The 20,754-nt window shown below is 37.9% G+C and overlaps 1 protein-coding gene across 4 annotated transcripts in view; it reads left to right on the forward strand.

The window, feature by feature from the left end:
- Nucleotides 1-20,754, forward strand: part of letm1 (leucine zipper-EF-hand containing transmembrane protein 1) — an 85,628-nt gene that overhangs the window by 53,732 nt on the left and 11,142 nt on the right. For 2 of the 4 annotated variants that reach the window (XM_063047002.1, XM_063047004.1), the window contains exons 9-12: nt 2,113-2,292; nt 3,999-4,151; nt 13,114-13,248; nt 16,478-16,671. In XM_063047002.1, coding sequence (XP_062903072.1) covers nt 2,113-2,292; nt 3,999-4,151; nt 13,114-13,248; nt 16,478-16,671 — 662 coding nt within the window. Of the gene's footprint in view, nt 1-2,112; nt 2,293-3,995; nt 4,152-13,113; nt 13,249-16,477; nt 16,672-20,754 lie in introns of all 4 variants that reach the window. The other 2 variants (XM_063047001.1, XM_063047003.1) reach the window with 1 other exon arrangement.

Consider the following 20,754-nt stretch of genomic DNA (forward strand, 5'->3'; position numbering starts at 1 on the left):
TTCTTCACATAATTGAAGGATGCTCGACAGCAAGGCTTGAATGCTGTTACTTTTTACAGAGTGAGACCAAGCAACATAGGTAACAATGAGGCTTTGCTCCCAAATGATGACTTTATTGGCCTGAATTACCTCTTTAAGGATTGTGGATTGTTCCCTAAGCTCTGTACCATTTATTATTATTTTATTTTATGTTAAATTATTTTGTTGAATTTTCTAAATGTAATACTTGAAAATTTGCTTTAAAATCTTTTTGGTACTTCTGCTCAACTGGCCAATACATTGCTGATACCTACCTGCAGTCTAACTTCTTTATCCTCACTGAAAACCACACCGACAATTTTTTATAACGTCTTTATCATGTTCTCTGCATTCATGTCCAAATTGGCACTATTAGCTATGTTAGAATACTACAAACAAGAAGGGCACAGTACTGAGCCTTTCAGAATCCCAGAGCATTTCTCGTTCTGTCTTGAGCAAATCTGAGATTCACTTTTTCGCTCTCCCATAGCCCCAAGGGCTCTAAGTTGTTTGACTAGTTTGCCATGTGAGGCTTTGTCAAATGTCTTGCTAAAATTCATGTAGCCTCCTTAAACACACTGTTCTCTTTGTTACCTCCTCAAAAACTGCGTCATTAGTGGTTTATAACTGCCATCTTGATTAATCTGTACCTTTCTGAATGGAAGATTATATTGTCCCTCAAAATTGATTCTAATAATTTTCCTGCCACTAAAGTTAAACTTATCGGCTTATATTTCAAGTCAAGTTTACCTGGTTCCTTTCTTTGCAAACAACTGTACAATGCTGACAGCCCTCCAGTCCTCTCACACCACTTCTCACTTCTATAGCTAGAGAGAATTGACTTCCAATTTCTGTATTATATGCAGATGAAGACCAATGGAGAAATGCTAGCTTTACTATCAAAGGTATTTCACACGATCAGCTCAGGTCCAATTCTAAAACTGAGTTTAAAACATTTAAACCAAAAATTAATTAGTCCAAATAGGAAATGATCGGATGTCCATAAGATATAGGAGCAAAGTTAGGCTATTCAGCCCATCAAGTCATCTCTGCCATTCTATCATGGCTGATCCCAGATCCCACTCAACCCCCCATACACCTGCCTTCTCGCTACGTCCTTTGATGACCTGACCAATCAGGGAGCTATCAACTTCCGCCTTAAATATACCCACGGACTTGGACTTCACTGCAGTCTGTGGCAGAGCATTCCACAGGTTTACTACCCTCTGGCTAAAAAAAATTCCTCTTGTTCTGGATACCCCCCCCATAAGAAATATAAGAAATATCCTCTCCACGCCCACCCTATCTAGTTCTGGCAACATTTGGTGGGTTTCAATGAGATCCACCCCCGCCCCCCCAGCATTCGTCTAAATTCCATTGGGTGCAGGCTCAAAGCTGCGAAATGCCCCTCGTGTGTTAACCTCTTTATTCCCGGAATCATCCTTGTGAACCTCCTCTGAATTTTCTTCAATGCCAACACATCCTTTCTGAGATATGGGGCCCAAAACTGTTGACAATACCCCAAGTGTGGCCTGACTAGTGTCTTGTGAAGGTTCAGCATTATCTCCTTGCTTTTATATTTGATTCCCCGTGAGATAAATGCCAACATTGCATTTGCCTTTTTTCCTTCTGGGAGTCTTGAATGCGGACTCCTAGTGGTGCTTCTCTGGCAAGATTAGAAAGTCCTGCACTTATGTATGTCAACAGCCAATATTTATACACAAGTTCTGTCCTGCTGAAAATACCACCGATTGGTTTTAAGTTCAGGACAGTATATTATGCTCAAATTAGTATTGGATGATTGACTTTGTATTGCTTTATAGGAAGAAATAGTTTACTGAACTTATGCCAAATTTAGTCAAATAATTTGTACCTTTGTTGATGCAGTACATTTTATGGGGTGAATTTGTTATTAGGGAAAACTTCGTTTTACTTGCGGTGAAAGTGAAGGATGAAGGGAAATTATTCATACTATATTTTGTCTTTTTTTTAACAAGAAGATTGTTTCAGTTGGTCAGTCATTGAGGTGCTATCTGAAGCATGCTTCATTCAGTTCTCTGCTGGTTTGCCTCTTTATGGCATTCTTTTATGTAGGCAAAGGAAGCTCAAGTGAAAGTAGCAGAAGTTGAATGTGACAAGGTGGATAATAAAACCAAATTAGAAGCAACATTGCAAGAGGAAGCAGCCATCAAAAAGGAGAACCAGGAGCGTGAGATGGAACGGATGGCAGAAGCTGCTGAGAAAGCTAAAGAGAGCTTACAAGTTGAAGCCAGGGTGGGTATCTTGACACTTCTTTCACTTGTTGAAATTTTAAGCATTAGTTTACAATGATGAGAAGTGCATAACTTTGAGAATTGAAAAAGATGTGCAAGACTGCTAAGATTTTAAAATATTTTAATGCACAGCATTTGATGAAAAGAGTTGCAATTCAATAAGAATATTTAAATTGGAAAATGTAATTTCATCTAGACTGGTAGAAATTCATAGCACAAGCATAGATTTTCTTCTAGTGCAAACTAAACCTCAAGTCCGAATAGAGTCATGGAGTAATACAGTATGGAAACAAGCCCTTTGAAACGGCTCATTGTTGGCAGCGAATTGCACACCTAATCTGCGTATTTTGCATTTGAATTGAATTGACTATTTCTTACATCCTTCACACACGAGGATTAAAAATCTTTACATTACGTCTGTCTAAATGTGCAATGTGCAATCATAGTAATTTATAATAATTTATGATAAATAGAACAGTTAATGTAACATAGAAATGCACCCAGTCAACGTGAGTTAATCAATCTGATAGCCTAGTGGAAGAAGCTGTCCTGGAGCCTGTTGGTCCTGACTTTTATGCTGCGGTACCGTTTCCCCGATGGTAGCAGCTGGAGAATAGATTGTGGTTGGAGTGACTTGGGTCCCCAATGATCCTTCGGGCCCTTTTTTCACAACTGTCTTTGTAAATGTCCTGAATCATGGGAAGTTCACAATTACAGATGTACTGGGCTGTCTGCACCACACTCTGCAGAATCCTGCGATTAAGGGAGGTACTTGGCCCATATACCTCTAAATCTTTATCATCCATGTACTTACCCTAATGACTTTTTCATGTTGTTATTGTACGTGCCTCAATTAAATTCTTTGGCAGCTCGTTCCATATATTCACTACCCTCTGTGTGAAGAAGCAGCCCCTCAGATCCCTCTTAATTTTTTCCCCTCTCACTTTATCTTATGCTTCCAGTTTTTGGTTCCTTTTTGCTTGGAAAAAATACTGGGTGCATTCACCCTATCCACACTCTTCATGATTTTATACACTCTAAAAGTCAATTTTGTCTATTGGATTTTGTATTTCATCTTGATTCTAAAGGTATTGTCACCATTTAACTGAAGTTGGGTCAGATTTGAAATGTTTTTGGATTGAAGTCCCACTCCAAAGTCTTGAAGATAAATTCTAGGCAGATGTTCCAGCATATGTTTTGTGCATATATCAATGAATTGAGTAACAGTGATCTCCAAGATGACTATTAAAGATCTTGTGTTCTTGAGACACCAGTTTTTCTTGTGCTTTGGCCAATTAAAATTGACCTCTGCTCATTATCTGGTGGTTTGGGACATGTGTGATAGAATGCTGTTTGAGGGTAGAATGTGACTCAGAAAAATGTGGCATTGTTTACTGGGGTGCATGAAGAGGAATGGAAGTTTGTTTTTTTTTATGAGATGAGTGACTGAGAAACAAGGGTTATAGGGACAATGCAGGAATGTGGTATTGAGCTAGAAGATCAGCTTTGACCTTAAATGACTTTGCAGGCTTGAAGGGCTGCATATATTTCTTGTACTTTTATATCAACTGCTTTTTATTGTAATAACACTTCATTCAAAAGCATTTATTTGCTTATTAGAATGACTTGAAAGATGCTTAAAAATTGTGTGACCTTTTCTGTTGCTATTTTATTTGTGTCAATTCTCTTAATTATGTGTTTTAGAAGGAAGTAGAACCAGCAGTGAATCTGGAAGCAGCAACTGTCAAAGTGAAGGAGAGCCAAATTGCTATTGATACAGAACACGAATTGGCTGATGTTGACCTGGCTATGCATTCTGAGACCTTGAAAGATACAGCCCCAGTATTAGAAGGAATAAAGGTTTGTTTTAAAGTAAATGCTGATCATCTATATTTTCAGTCATTTTGTCCATTTGTTGACATTAACCCCAAATATTCTGATCAACTTTCAAACTAGAAAATATCTCAATGGTTTGGGAGGAAGGGCATGTAATTAGTATATAACAAGCATCACTGGATAGCGCTAATCTGGACGACAGTTCTATTTTTACTCTTGTAGATTGAATTGTGAATTTTTAAATGTGAAACATTCTACGGCAGAAAGTTTTCTCATCCCATTTTTTTCTAGGTTTAAATTCCAGAAATGTAGAGTGTCAAAAATTACTGTGTGATAGAATCTGAGCGTTATATAGATAAAGTGTATTGGAGTAATTATTTTCTGAAAATATGTTTAGGCTAGGCTGATGAAGTTTATCAGCAATAACAGCTTTTAAAGAAATGTTATAGACAATAGGTGTAGGAGTAGGCCATTCAGCCCTTTGAACCAGCACCACCGTTCACTGTGATCATGGCTGATCATCCACAATCAGTATCCAGTTCCTGCCTTATCCCCATAACCTTTGATTCCACTATCTTTAAGAGTTCTATCCATCTCTTTCTTGAAAACATACGGAGACTTGGCCTCCACTGCCTTCTGGGGCAGAGCATTCCACATATCCACCACTCTCTGGGTGAAAAAGTTTTTCCTCAACTCCATTATAAATAGCCTACCCCTTATTCTTAAACTGCGGCCTCTGGTTCTGGACTCACCCATCAGTGGGAACATGCTTCCTGCCTCCAGTGTGTCCAATCTCTTAATAATCTTATATGTTTCAATAAGATCCTCTCTCAGCCTTCTAAATTCCAGTGTACACAAGCCCAGTTGCTCCAATCTTTCAACATATGACAGTCCCGCCATCCCGGCAATTAACCTTGTGAACCTACGCTGCACTCCCTCAATAGCAAGAATGTCCTTCCTCAAATTTGGAGACCAAAACTGCACACAATACTCCAGGTGTGGTCTCACCAGGGCCCTGTACAGCTGCAGAAGGACCTCTTTGCTCCTATACTCAATTCTCCTTGTTATGAAGGCCAGCATGCCATTAGCTTTCTTCACTGCCTGCTGTACCTGCAAGCTTGCTTTCAGTGACTGATGTACAAGAACACCTAGATCTCGTTGTACTTCCCCTTTTCCTAATTTGACTCCATTTAGATAATATTCTGCCTTCCTGTTCTTACCACCAAAGTGGATAACCTCATATTGATCCACATTAAACTGCATCTGCCATGCATCTGCCCACTTACCCAGCCTGTCCAAGTCACCCTGCATTCTCATAACATCCTCCTCAGATTTCACACTGCCACCCAGCTTTGTGTCATCTGCAAATTTGCTAATGTTACTTTTAATCCCTTCATCTAAATCATTAATGTATATTGTAAACAGCTGCAGTCCCAGCACTGAACCCTGCGGTACCCCACTGGTCACCGCCTGCCATTCTGAAAGGGACCGGTTAATCGCTACTCTTTGTTTCCTGTCAGCCAGCAAATTTTCAATCCATGTCAGTACTCTGCCCCCAATACCATGTGCCCTAATTTTGCCCACTAATCTCCCATGTGGGACTTCATCAAAGGCTTTCTGAAAGTCCAGGTACACTACATCCACTGGCTCTCTCTTGTCCATTTTCATAGTTACATCCTCAAAAAAAATTCCAGAAGATTAGTCAAGCATGATTTCCCCTTCGTAGATCATACTGACTTGGACCTATCCTGTTACTGCCATCCAAATGGGTTGTAATTTCATCTTTTATAATTGACTCCAGCATCTTTCCCACCACTGACGTCAGGATAACCAGTCTATAATTCCCTGTTTTCTCTCTCCCTCCTTTCTTGAAAAGTGGGACAACACTAGCCACCCTCCAATCCACAGGAACTGATCCTGAATCTATAGAGCATTGGAAAATGATTACCAATGCATCCACGATTTCTAAAGCCACTTCCTTCAGTACCCTGGGGTGCAGACCATCAGGTCCCGGGGACTTATCAGCCTTCAGACCCAACAGTCTATCCAACACCATTTCCTGCCTAATATAAATTTCCTTCAGTTCATCCATTACCCTAGGTCCTTTGGCACTATTATATCTGGGAGATTGTTTGTGTCTTCCCTAGTGAAGACAGATCCAAAGTACCTGTTCAACTCGTCTGCCATTTCCTTGTTCCCCATAATAAATTCACCCTTTTCTGTCTTTAAGGGCCCAATTTTGGTCTTAACTATTTTTTTTCCTTTTCACATACCTAAAGAAGCTTTTACTATCCTCCTTTATATTCTTGGCGTATTACCTTTTTAGTTATCTTCTGTTGCTCTTTAAAAGTTTTCCAATCTTCCGGCTTCCCACTCATCTTTGCTATGTTATACTTCTCTTTTATCTTAATACTGTCCTTTACGACCCTTGTCAGCCACGGCCTCCCCTTACTCCCCTTAGGATCTTTCTTCCTCTTTGGAATGAACTGATCCTGCATCTTCTGCATTATTCCCAGAAATACCTGCCATTGTTGTTCCACTGTCATCCCTGCTAGGGTATTGTTCCACTGAACTTTGGCCAGCTCCTCCCTCATGGCTCCATAGTTCCCTTTGTTCAACTGTAATACTGACACTTCTGAGTTTCCCTTCTCCCTCTCAATTTGTAGATTAAAACTTATCATATTATGGTCATTACCTCCTCATGATAGAGTTGAGAAAGAGACTGAAGAGGTTTGAAGTGTTGGGCATATTAGCAGAGATAGTGCCACTAAATGTAAATGTTCAACCTCAAGAACCTTTAAGATCCAATTAACATTAAATGATGACTGAGTAGCTGACTGTGCAGCTACTGTTCTTCCTAAATGGTAACTGACAACTGTGACTGGGCTTAAAATGAAGCTGAACCCAAGCAGACATTTAGGATATTCTTAACTACAAAAATGAGGGTGATTGGAGTCCTTAACTTTGAAGTATTTATATTCTTCCAAGCATTACCCTCTTTGGATTAATGGAAGGGCCTACAATTGATAACTGGCATAAGGGTGCAGAGATGACTAAATTTGGCATGTATGTATTAGAGGAAAGGCAGAAGCACAGATTGTTTACTAGCTTCTCCAGGTTGTTAGACGTGATCTCTGAAGGTTTTCCCTTGATTATCTACAGAAGTGATTAAATGGAAAAGACTGCTAGTTGGCATATCTATGGCTATATATTATTTATGAGATCATGTAGTACTTGTTAATTGTGTCATTTAAAGTTTTTATTTGTATGCATGCACAAGGATGTGGATCCTTTGTTGTAGTTAATGAGACCCTTTTTACTCCACAAACTCTTTCACCTTCATTTTCTGTTAAGTATAACTAAGCAGATCTTTGAGAGGATCTTAGGGTACGTCCACACTACGCCGGATAATTTTGAAAGCGAAGCTTTTTCTCTTTGTTTTGCCCTCCCGTCCACACTGAGCCGGCGTTTTCAGCCCCCGAAAACGGAGATTTTCGAAAACACTCTCCAGAGTGAATAAATCTGAAAACGCTTAATATTCGGCGTAGTGTGTACTGGGTAAACGGAGAGATTTAAAAACATTGTCATGACGACACCACAACAACAATACTTTTTTCTGCTTCTGCTTGGTACTGCACAAGCTGTTATAATGCGCAGTCAGTGTGAGCGGCGTGAGAGTTAAATTGTAAAGTGAACTTTTTCGACAATTTAAAAACGCTGTCGTGATGTGCTGGAACAGATATTTGTTGTTTTCTTGAACGCCACCACCTAACAATTTCAGAACAGATGGACGAGACTGAAGCCAGAAGGGTTAGAAATGTACTTACCAAATACTTTGACCCATAGCTTACTGAATAAATAAGTATACTCACTTCGCCCTGTTTTCTGTCCTGGCTTGTATGAAGGTGGTTTACCTATTTATGCAAGTACTTCTCTGACAATAGATGTGTAACAGCCTAATGTAACATTGTAGGGAAATACAAGATGATGCTGATGCGGACGTTTTATACATTTATCAAGGTGCTTTATTAATGCAACAGAGTTGGTCAGTTTTTCAATGTTCGTCGTCAGCCAGGTCATACTGTCCGTGAACTCCTTGTGGGTTGCCTCCATACGCTCCAGTATTTGTTGTTTTTTTTTTAAGTCCTCCTGCGCGAGAGCCAAGAGCAATTCCTTTAAAGTTTTTCTACTCTGTAACTGGACAAATGCGCACTAAGTATACCGTTTCCTCTTCGCTCATTTTCTGTGCATGCCCAGTAGGAGGAGATTCGCCCAAATATCCACCTAATGTGGACAGAGATGTTTTGAAAAACGCTTAGTGTGGACGCCTGTCGTTTTTACTCGAAACCGGTGTTTTCAAAATTATCCGGCGTAGTATGGATGTAGCCTTAGTGTGGTGTTGAAAGTAACTTGCAGTTCTTGGACGAGTCTTCATGATTTGAAGGAACTAAAATAAGCAAAATATCATGTTCCAGATTTTGGAGCCAAATGGTGTTTCTGCAGGAGCTCTGGTCAAGCATGTATTATTTATGTCTCATGATTTTATCAAATAAGCACCCTAAGGGATCATAGCCTTCATATAAATCTTATATTAGCTTCATAATTCTGTGTAAACTACAAGTAAATATGAAGTGACTCGGGAAAAATCTTTTAAAAAATTCAAAAGAGCACTGAAATTCAAATTGAATTACCAAGTTTTTATAAATATTAGTCTCTAATAATTATTAATAAACTTTTAATTCTGAGTTTTTTAGCCGCAATAAAATCCATTAAAAATAAAATTTGGTCTGAATGGCCTTTATTTTCTACTTTTAAGTTGTCAGTGCGATATATCTATTAGAGTAATTACATTGACTATTGATGTAAGAAATCTGACGGCATTGATCCAAAATTGAGCCATTTCAGCTACTTTTCTATCTGTTTTTCCATGCTGTCACAGTTTAAGAAGTGGCAAAGATATCTACGCATCAAGGTTAGGTGAATGTCTCTGTACTTCTGGCGTTTTTAAAAAGAATTCTTCTGTATAATAGCCTTGTTTATTCTCTCTATATCCATACGAAGAGCAGAAAGATTTGTTTCTCTGATGGTCAGGAAGGTATATAATCTGCTGATTTTGGTTGGTCATTATTAGAGATGTCATACAGCTGTGGCACTCTGTCAAGAGTTTACAGTATCTGCTCTGCATTTTTAATAACACAGCTGACTTTGGGAATTCTGTTTGAGAGATTTCAGTGGTGATGTAATGTGTATTCAGATATTTTTATGTAAAGCAAGCAAAAGTTGCTATTATATTTATTATATATTATTAAAAGTTGTGTATGGTGAGACTATTTCTGGAGTGGATTGAGTTCTGGACAGTAAAATTTCTCTTTTAATAGATAGATAGATATACTTTATTAATCCCGAGGGAAATTTGGTTTCGTTACAGCCGCACCGACCAAGAATGGAGCGTAAGTATAGCAATACAAAAAACCCCAACAGTCAAACAACAAAATGCAAAACTATGCCAGATGGAGAATAAGTCCAGGACCAGTCTATTGGCTCAGGGTATCTGACCCTCCACGCAAGGAGCTGCACGTTCGATGGCCACAGGCAGGAACGACCTCCCGTGCTGCCAAGTGTTGTATCACGGCGGAATGTGGCCAAAGTCCAACAGTTAAAAAGTTCAATATCCAGTCTGCAAACACGTTCCTCGATCGTAATATACCCCGGATTGCACCATCCGTTGTTAGCCAGATCAGTAAGCACCCCAATCCTTCATGCTTACTGCTCTTGGTGCACTTTCGGTCAGCCGGAACGGTATTACCCACCGAGCTCCTCTTCTCTAAAAGTCTCTGTTGTCTTGACCCGGTCCTCTTTCCTTGGCTTTGTGATCCCCCCCGTGTGTTTTCTGCTTCTGTCTGCCGCTCTGTTCGTTAAGCTGGCCGGAATTTGCTGGTCCGTGGAATACACAGTGCGACCTTGCTTCTGTCCCGCATGTCAGGATGTAACCATTTCCAGCGCTAAAGATAACCCAAATAAAACTCTCTCTACCAGCATATTAGAGAGGGTGCAGCTTCGACGTGTTACCATGAGAAAAAAATACAAAAAATAACGTGAATTAAAAGTAAGAAGAAGAAAGTAAAAGAATAGATCGGAGCGGCTGTACCAGGCTGCATGCACGACTGGCGCATGCGCAGAGTGTAGAACAATTCAATACTTGGCTAAATTATAAAAGGCTGAACTTCTATTCCCTTGTGCATAGAAGATAAAGGGTTAATTTAAGATGAAGATGGTTAGCTCTGGAAATACTTTTCACTTGGTGAGGCAATAGCCGGCTAATCACTTTAAACCTGTGACCTGTTTCTTTATACCTCAGCTATTTAAAACATTTCCTTAAAAAATGAATGGTTAAATTGAAAAAGAAGAAGAAAGCCCTTAACTCTGAGTGGAGTCATCGGGACTCTGTCATGCTGGCGTTTTTTTTTTAGCAGGCTTTCTTATTTTTACGAGGCCGAGTTGCTAGCTCGACACTCAACCCAGCACAGATGGAAAACATGCAAGGGAGCTGGCTGGATTCGAACTCAGGAGCCTTCTCTCTGAAGTCCGGCGCTGATGCCACTACGCCACCAGTCGGCAATGGTTAAACTACTTCTGCAAAATGTCTGCTTGGCATTTTGTCATTAACTGTGATGCTTCATTCTGCACTGTTTCCTTTTTTTTTACTACCGTGATGTACTTAAGGCATAATCTTCTCAATGACATTCATACAGAAGCTTTTCACTGTATCTCAGTACATGTGACAATAATAAACCAGTAATGCCAACACCAGTTTCTCTTGTCTGTCCAGTTTTAATGATCTTTCATCATATGAACAATTTTGCTAATTAGTTGAGAAAGGCTTACTAACTATCAATTTGCATTAATCTGTAGTTAATCCCCTTTTTATCATTCTCCCCACTTTCTTTTCAACAGCCTCAAATTTCTACCATTCTCCTACACACTAGTGCTAATTTATAGTTGCCATTTAATGTACTAACCTGAACATGTTTGGAATGTAGGAGGAAACTAGACCACTCAGTGGAAACCCATATAGTCATAAGCAGAACCTGCAAACTCCACATAGAAGTCACCTGAAGTGAGAATTGAACCCATAACTCGGGCACTGTGTGGTAGCAGCAGAACTGCCCTGTAATTCTGTCTGCATCCTCTTCAAGACCATCATGTTGTTTCTAAATTCTGCTCCTGAGTTTTTGATGCGTTGCTGGAGGTGAGACTGAATAGTGATTTCTACAGTAAACATTTTGCAAAGTTTTCCTGGATTATTGATGTATATCAAACAGTAGTGATTTTACCACTGTTGCTTGAGCAGATCTGTTATAAATACTTATTTGCTATCATTTTCTTCCTCCAACTAATTTTGTATAATATGACTCAGTTGCCTTTTTTATCATGTAGACTTGGTATGATATCGACTGCTTTTTTTTCCTTGTACAAAATACCAAATGAATAGCCCTTAATTTACTTTTTAGTTATCTCATTTAAAATGTCAGTAAGGGTAGCTGAGCATAATTTGTCTTTAGATCCATACTGTGTTTTATTTGTTCATTCTTGTTCCATTGGATGCTAATTTCCTTCTAGAATACACAGATCTGGAAGGAATTTTTGCCATATGGTGATTGCACCCAGTAACTCTTTGATATTTAATAAGATGACTTAAGTGGTTATTGTTATGGGATGCATAGTGGGTTTCCAATCCTGAAGTGCCTTTGTTTTTCTCGGTATCATTTTTATCCATATTGTAAATTAATTAGTCCTTTCTCCAGCTAGAAAAGAGAAAGATCATCCAAAGTTCTTATCAATTTCTAGTCAGCATTATTGCTGGTTTTTGTGAAGAAAGAAGGGGGCTTAATTTTTATGTACTTCAGTCTTTTTGTGGTTGGAATGCATTCACTGTCGAAGTTGCATTGGATTTGAGAGCAGGAGTAAGCTGGGTACAATAAATTATCTTTGCTTATGGATGACTACAGAAGTTAGTTACCCATTTACTTAAAAATGGGAAAGTTAATTAAACAAGGAAGGGAAAAAATACTTGCACTACAAAATTGTATGGAAACTAAAACTGACTTTTTAACTATTTACTGTAATAGTATTTCTAGGTTTCTTCATTTTTGCCTGTTAGTATTTAGTTTGATTTGTGCTGCACCTTTTCATGGTCATTTTTGTAGCATTGAACTTCAGTATATTTCTGCTCTGTACGATATCTTAGACTGCACAACTTGAAAGTGTTGACATTATTACCAGCAGTAGCTGAATTACTAACAGCATGTCAATGATGGCTAAATGGAATGAATAACCAACTAATTTAGAAATTTCTTGTGTGGGTGCTGTGAGATTAAATTTTGGCTAGGACATGGAAGATCTACTAGATCCTTTGAATTGTAGCATGTGCAGAGGGCATTTTTTGTTTAGCACATTATTGAATGATTAGATGCCAAAATTCCATTATGTTCAAGAGTCTGCTTAAGTTATAATCAAATCCTAATATGAAACTTGAAATCTCAAAGTTTTAATGATGTCTGGAATGCTGCCACTCATACCTATTTAATGGATTGGATATTTGTTGCATTTTCTTATTAATCTTTATTTCTTATAAATAGTTGTAATTCATTAAAAGATAAAGGCAGATAATTGATGCACTGCTATTTTTTAAACTAAAGCTGTCTCCTCTAATCCTTTTCACTTCTTTCAACAGTATTCTTTAAATCTTTTTCCCCCAAGTTTTATCCAATTTTTGTTTCAAGTTGTCTAGTTATCTCTGGTCTCCTGTAATGAAAATGTTCTATGGTTCGATAACTATTACAAGCTTGCAACAAACTAAAGTTAATAATCCAGAGGTAAATAAATGGCAGAGATTACAAAATTCTGAACTTCAGTGAGGTCTGGATCATTAACCTTTTCAAACTTTAAGTTACAATTCATACTGATGTACTTGCATTTGTTTTAGGGTGAAGAAATTACAAAGGAGGAAATAGATATGCTCAGTGATGCTTGCATAAAGTTGCAAGAACAGAAGAAACTACTAACTAAAGAGAAGGAAGAGCTGGAGGAATTAAAGGACGATATACAAGAGTATAGTGAGGTAGGAAAATATTTGAATCAAATGTAAGTATTCACATCTTTTCTCCTTGAGCTGCTCTGTACTACAAGAAACAGTGGCACCCTACCAATAGGATAACTCTTTATTGCTTGGACTAGAAATGTACCACATATAAATGACTCTAAAATGATGCTGAAGTTGGTCCAGTATCAATGGGTTGGCGAACATTGAGCAATTCTACTTTCCAACTCTTGACGTAGCCTTATAAATTGTAGCATGTCAAATAATGATTTTGGCCTCTTCTGCACCCTTTACTAACTGTCTTCAGCAATGAACTTCAGATACCTTATGGGTGAAGACACAAGACTGCAGATGCTGAAATCTGCAGTAATACATCATCTGCTGGAAGAACTCAGTGAGTTGTGCAGCATCAGTGGGGTGAAAGAAATTGTCACTGATTCGGGCCGATATCCTTCATTAGGATTTGTGGGTGAACTAGTCTCTACTTTAAATAGCTCCCCAATATTACAACCTTGAACTGAGAAAAATAAGAACTTCCTGCCCACTTTTATTTAGACCCTTTTTATAATTTAACATGCCACAATTAAGTATACTCTCAAGCTCCTTTTCCAAATAAAATAATCCCAGTCATCCAGCCTCTCTTCATAATTTAAAATTTCCCAGTATTCTTGTACGTTCTTCTGTCAGCATGAACTGAATCCTTCTTTATTGTGATGACCAGAACTGTATTCAAAACTCATTCTCTGATGTAGTTACTATTTGAATATAAACTGCTTTGAATATACAACTCCTGGCCTTTATATTCTATGCCTCTGCTAATAAAGGAAATAATCCTGTCGGTAACATTAGCGGTCTATCCTGCTACCTTTAGGAATCTTAAGCAAGATACTTAAGCTATTTATCAATACCTTGCAAAATTCTGCAATTTACTGGGTATTTATTCCCTTCCCAAATATCTCATGCTTCTCTGTAATAATTTCTACATTCTTGCTCTGGTTTCTTTTTGCAACTCATCTTATTAAACATCAGTGCTATAAGAAGCATCTGTTACAAAAATTTATGAATTGCGACAGTATCTTTAATTTTTTGATGAAAGCTCCTCCTTGCTTCATAGATACTGCATGGACTACTGAGTATTTCTTCATTTATTCTTACTTACCAATACATAGTTTCATGTCCCTTTGCCTCCCTAGTTACCATTTAACATTCAACCTGTACTTTCTCTACCATGGTCTTTCTATTGTATTGAACTGTTATCTGATGTGTGAAATTTCCTTAAGCAGGGTGTGGTAAATCTTTTAGAATTTTTGAGCCCTTGAAGTCTATGGAATCTCAGTACTAAAAATATTGTTCAAAGCCTTGAATATATTCCAGACTAAGAGGATTAGAGGACATGGAGATTAAAAAGCAAAATGAACTTGAGGCATTGGGTTAGACATGATTGTATTGAATGGCGTAGCAAGTTTGATTGGCTTTATAGTCTAATAGTGCTATTTTCTTATTTTCTTAGCCTTTTGCTTTTTTAACTGTTTGAATTACCGCAAAGGCCTATTGAAATTTGTAGAACTTTAGATTTGGAGGTCACATCCTTTTTCATGTGGGAAGATTGTTGCACTCACTCTTTTCCTTCCATGTCTCCCTGCTCTGATTGATCTGCTTTCAATAACAGTATTATTTTGTTGAATCTTGTCACAGACATGTAAAATTGTCCTTTTTACCCCCCAAATGAAAACTTGCCTTTGCCTATCCTTTTTCCGCAAGTACATAAAATACAGCTGCTTGCAGTCACTACTGCTATAAAAAGTTCCATTCATTAAAATGAGGCTTGGAAAAGCCTTGACTAGTTAGTTTTCTTGCTGAACTATAAAAATTCAGTACTCTTATTTTTAGATTGATTTGTATCTGTGCTCATAATTCCCTTATGGCTCATGGCCAGCTGATTTTTATGGATATAGTTTATCTCTCCCTTGTGCATCAGTTCAAAAAATGACCTCACTTGATCATCCATATTCTAAGCTGTCATTGGCCCTATTAATAAATATTGTGAGTATCCTACTTTTTCAAAATACCTTCAGTTTAATCTGAAAGCTCTTTTAAACTCTTGAAGCTGTTCTTTTTCCCTCTCTCTCAACAGATGCTGCTCAACCAGCAGATCATTTTCCTTTGTTTAGAAATACAGCATGGTAACAGGCCCTTCTGGCCAACGGGCCTACACCGCCACGTTACACCCATGTGACTAATTAACCTACTAACCCGTATATCTTTGGAAAGTGGGAGGAAACCCATACGATCATGGCATGGGGAGAATGTACAAACTCCTTACAGAGAGCAGGGAAAACTGAACCTGGGTTGCTGGCACTGTAATGGCGTTACATTACTGCTCATTACTCCAGATTCCATCATCTGCAATCTCTTGTATTTCTCTGCTTTATTTATCGAACTAATTATGTTATATGTTTGCCAGACTCTATATAGTTGTTTACTTTCTACCTACCATGGACTTCAATTGTGAATTTATTTCTTTTTTTTGTCCTTTCCCTCCCACTGTAACATTTATTATTTGTGTTGCCTGTACCTATATGTCTGTCATGCTGCAGCAAGCAAGTTTTACATTGTATTTGTACATCACTATATCACATGACAACATAGTTAACTTGATTTCACTTTGTCTCTTCTGCCTTTGGAATGTGTGTTTTAATTCTCTGCTTTTTAATTCCAGCTTCATCTTCTCTCCCTAATATGCTTAGTTTCCCATGATCTCTCAAGCTAGCTGTAACAATGCTAGCAAATCATCCATAGTGCTATGGACATTATCCCATATGAAAAACAAATCCATTAACACATTTTCCTCCAGAACTGCTCCAGAATCTAAAACACCATCTTTTGCTGGCCACATATGGCTCTGTACTATGCTTCTATTTCAGAGCTTGCTACCAAATGGCACTAGGACAAATTTTCAGACTGTACCCCCATTAATTTCTTTCTCATTCTTATCATTTGGGTCCATGACCTCTGGTCTGTCATTGATATCACCACCACCACTCCTGCCTCCACCTCTAAACAAGGTTTATCTAGAATTAGCACTGTTCATTTTGCAGAAACATATACTCATTTTCACACTAGAAGAATTAACAAATAATTGTACCATTGAGCCAGATTCATGATTCTTCTATTTTTATCTTTATCCCAGGAATTACGAATATGTTGCATGTCTCTATTGAAAGTTTTTTTTGTGTGTTTTCCCATAAAGGGTTTGCAGGAGATTAAGAAGGAATTATCTAAGACCGGCAAGGAAACGGTTGTGGAAGAGTCGAAGGCAAGCAAGCGATTAACCAAGAGAGTAAATCGAATGATCAATCAAATTGACAAACTGATTGGTGAGCTGGAGACAGGAAAAGAGATGCTGGATGGTCAGTTGGACAGTGGCAAAGTGCAATCTGATGGGTATGTGGATGTTATACTTCATGCATGTTTTATTTCTTCTTGCTGTTTAAACTAGTCCTAATAGAAATCCTTAATTGTAGAAATTGTGCACCGATCAAATAATATAACAAACAATTTGGAAACACCCAGGAAGTAGTGTTTGATGTCTCTGTACTCGGAGTTCAGAAGGATCGTGGTAAATTTGTGTAATTCATTGGCATTGGGTTTTTTTAAGGCAGAAATTGATTATAGTTTTTTTGATTTAAGGGGTTAATGGTTGCAGAGAGAAGGTGGGGGAAATGGGTTGAGAAATAAACTCAGCTGTGATTAAATGGTGAAACAGACTCGGTGGGCCTAATTCTGCTTCTATGTCTTATGGCAGCATCACATCAGTTAAATGATTTAAGTTATTCTGGCATCAGTGCAATATAGATACAATTTTGGAAGATTGCAGCAAATTGCTCATGCTGATGCAGAGTGAATACCACCAATGTTCCTTACAGTGCCTATAAAAAGTATTCACCCTCTGCCCCCTTGGAAGATTTCATGCTTTATTATTTTACAACATTAAATCACAGTGGATTTAATTTGGATTTTTTTGACACTGGTCAACAGAAAAGACTCTTTCGTGTCAAAGTAAAAGCAAATTTCTACAAATTAGTCTAAATTTATTTCAATTATTAAACACAAAATAATTGATTGCATAATTATTCACCCCCTTCAAGTCAGTATTTAGTAGATTTTCCTTTGGCAGCAATTACAGCCTTGAGTTTGTGTGGATAGGTCTCTATGTTTAATTATTGGATTAATCGTTTGTTTATTCAGTTTAGTAAGTGCAAAGGGAAGCGAAGCCCCTAAAATAGAAGCCAGTGAGAAACCCTGTACAGACTCGCACTCGAGGTTCATTCATCGTGGACACTGAACTTCATCCAAATCTTGTGTCCAGAACGTTAGGTATCGAATATTAAATGCCCAATAATAGAATGAAAAGTTCAGCAATGCCAAACCGCCATCCTTTTTTGATTTCTGTAAATATTTCTTACTTAATCTAATGATTTTTATTCTGCCATATATATGAAGAAATTTTAGAATCAATAATATCAAAAAAGGATTGAGAGATGAAGATTGGTACCGCCAGAAATAGATACAGAACTTTAGGTAAAATAATCATCTTAACAGCATTGATTCGACCAATCAGTGATAGGGACAGTGGGGGACCATGTAGTAAGCAGTTGTTTAACATGATCAATTAAGGGTAAAAAGTTAACTTTAAATAGATCCTTATGCTTCTTAGTAATTTTAACACCCAAATAAGTAAAATAATCAGTAAGCAGTCTAAATGGTGATTGTCTATAGATTGAAACTTACATATTTAATGGAAAAAGCTCACTCTTATTAAGATTCAATTTATAACCAGAAAAACTACTAAACTGAGCAAATAATATTATTGCAGGAATGGATTTCTCTGGATTAGAGATATGTAGTAACAGGTCATCTGCATATAATGATACCTTATGCGTCTCATTCCCACGAATAATGCCAAATATATTGGGTGAATCACGAAGAGTGATTGCCAAGGGCTCCAAGGCAATATCAAATAGTAAAGGGCCTAAAGGACAGCCCTGTCTAGTACCTCGAAAAAGCCTAAAAAAGGGGATCTCTGATTATTGGTAAGTACAGAAGCCAAAGGTATATGATATATCAATTTAATCCAAGATAGGAATTTTGGGCTAAAATTAAATTTCTCAAGGATGTTAAATAAATATTCCCATTCAACTCTATCAAATGCCTTCTCGGCATCGTGAAATAACACATTTTGGAGTTTTAGATGAAGAAGTATATTCAATGTTCATCAACCTCCTAACATTAAAATACGAATAATGATTTTTAATAAATCCTGTCTGGTCATCAGAAACAATTTGTGGCAATACATTTTCCAATCTAATTGCTAATAATTTGGAAAAAATTTTGGAGTCCACATTTAACAAGGATATAGGTCTATATGATGCACATTCAGTGGGGTCTTTATCTTTTTTAGGAATTAAAGAAATAGATGCTTCATAAAAAGACTGGTAATTTACCTACAGATAAGGCATCCTTGAAAATTCTACATAACCAAGGAGAAAGTAGACTTGAAAAAGATTTTAAAACTCCTACTGTATACCCATCCAGGCCAGGTGTTTTACCAGAATTCATCAAAGAAATTGCTTTCTTTATTTCCTCTTCCGTAATGGGTGCATCTAATGATAAACATTAAGTGGTAATTTCGGAATATTCAATTTTCTTAGAAATTCATGCATTATGGTAGAATCGTCAGGAAATTCTGATTGGTATAAAGAGGTATAGAATTCTTGAAAAGATTTATTAATTTCATCGTGATCAAAGTACCATCCTGTTTACTAACTGTAATAATCTGACGTTTAGCCAAAGCTGTTTTCAATTGGTTGGCCAGTAATTTACCCAATTTATCACCATGTATATAATATTGACTCTTAGATTTAAGTAATTGATTTTCAATTGGGGAAGTTAGTAACAAACTGTGTTGCATCTGAAGTTCAACTCTCTTTTTGTAAAGCTCTGGTCACCTCACTACAGGAAGGTTGTGAATACTATAGAGACAGTGCAGAGAAGATTTACAAGGATGTTGCCTGGATTGGAGGGCGTACCTTATGAGAATAGGTTGAGTGAACTTGGCCTTTTCTCCTTGGAGCAATTGAGGATGAGAGGTGTCCTGATAGAGCTGTACAAGATGATGAGGGGCATTGATCATTTGGATATGCAGAGGCTATTTCCCAGGGCTGAAATGGCTAACACAAGGGGGCATAGTTTTAAGGTACCAAATGCCTTCTTGGAAATAGGTACCAAGGGGATGTCAGGGGTAAGTTTTTCACAGAGAGTGCTAGATGCGTGGAATGCACTGCTGGGGGCAGTGGTGGAAGCAGATACAATAAGGTCTTTTAAGAGCCTCTTAGATAGGTACATGGTGCTTAGAAAAATGGAGGGCTATGTGCTAGGGAAATTCTGGGCAGTCTCTGGAGTAGGTTATATGGTCTGCATAACATTGTGGGCAGAAGGGCCTGTAATGTACCTTAAATTTGAGTTCCATGTTCTGTGTTCATTTTACCCCCTACATAAGCGTTCCAGGGTCTGCTGCGGTGAAGTATCCCCACTGTACTCCATGGTAGGGATGGTGTGTTTTTGATTACGTGCGGTGTTTGATGCTAAACATAGCATTTAGCCTGACGGCTAAAAAGCTCAACTTTGGTTTCATCAGACCATAGAACCTTCTTCCAACTGACTTCAGAGTCTCCCACATGCCTTCTGGCAAACTCTAGCTGAGATTTCACGTAAGTTTTTTAAAACAATGCCACTCTCCCATAAAGCTACAACTGGTTAAACACCCAGGCAACAGTTGTATGCGCAATCTCTCCCATCTCAGTCGCTGAAGCCTGTAACTCCTCCAGAGTTGTCATAGGTGTCTTGGCGGCCTCCCTCACTAGTCCCCTTCTTGCACAGTCACTCAGTTTTTTGAGAACAGCCAGCTGCAGGCAGATTTACAGCTGTGCCATATTCTTTCCATTTCTTGATGATTGACTTAACTGTACTTCAAGGGAAATTTTCTTGTATCTATTTTCTGACATGTGCTTTTCAGAAACCTTTTAGCAAAGTTGCTGGAGTGTTCTTTTGTCTTCATGGATAACTCTTTTGCCAGGATATTGACTCACCAGCAATTGGACCACATTTTTCTTCTTCTTCTTGTGTTGTTTTATGGCGGTTGGCAAACCAACTTTAAGGTGCATTACCACCACCTGCTAGACTGAAGTGTGGATCGTTTGATAAACAGGAGGAATGAAAAGAATTGCATTCCCTAAATTCTATATAATAAACCAGATACTTCATGATATAGGTCTGTATTTCTCTTGAAATTCCACTTAAAATGTCTTCTGTATCCACAGCAGTTTTTTTGTTTATCTTAAGCGCTCCTATCATCTTCACTCTTTCCCTTTTGGTACTTCTTACATTTAATCAATACATGTTCAACTGTTTCTGGTTGATTACAGTATTCACACAACCCAGTTGGATGTTGCCCTATTTAATGTAATG

The sequence above is a fragment of the Mobula hypostoma genome, chromosome 4 (assembly GCF_963921235.1).
Source record: "Mobula hypostoma chromosome 4, sMobHyp1.1, whole genome shotgun sequence".
NCBI lineage: Eukaryota > Metazoa > Chordata > Chondrichthyes > Myliobatiformes > Myliobatidae > Mobula > Mobula hypostoma.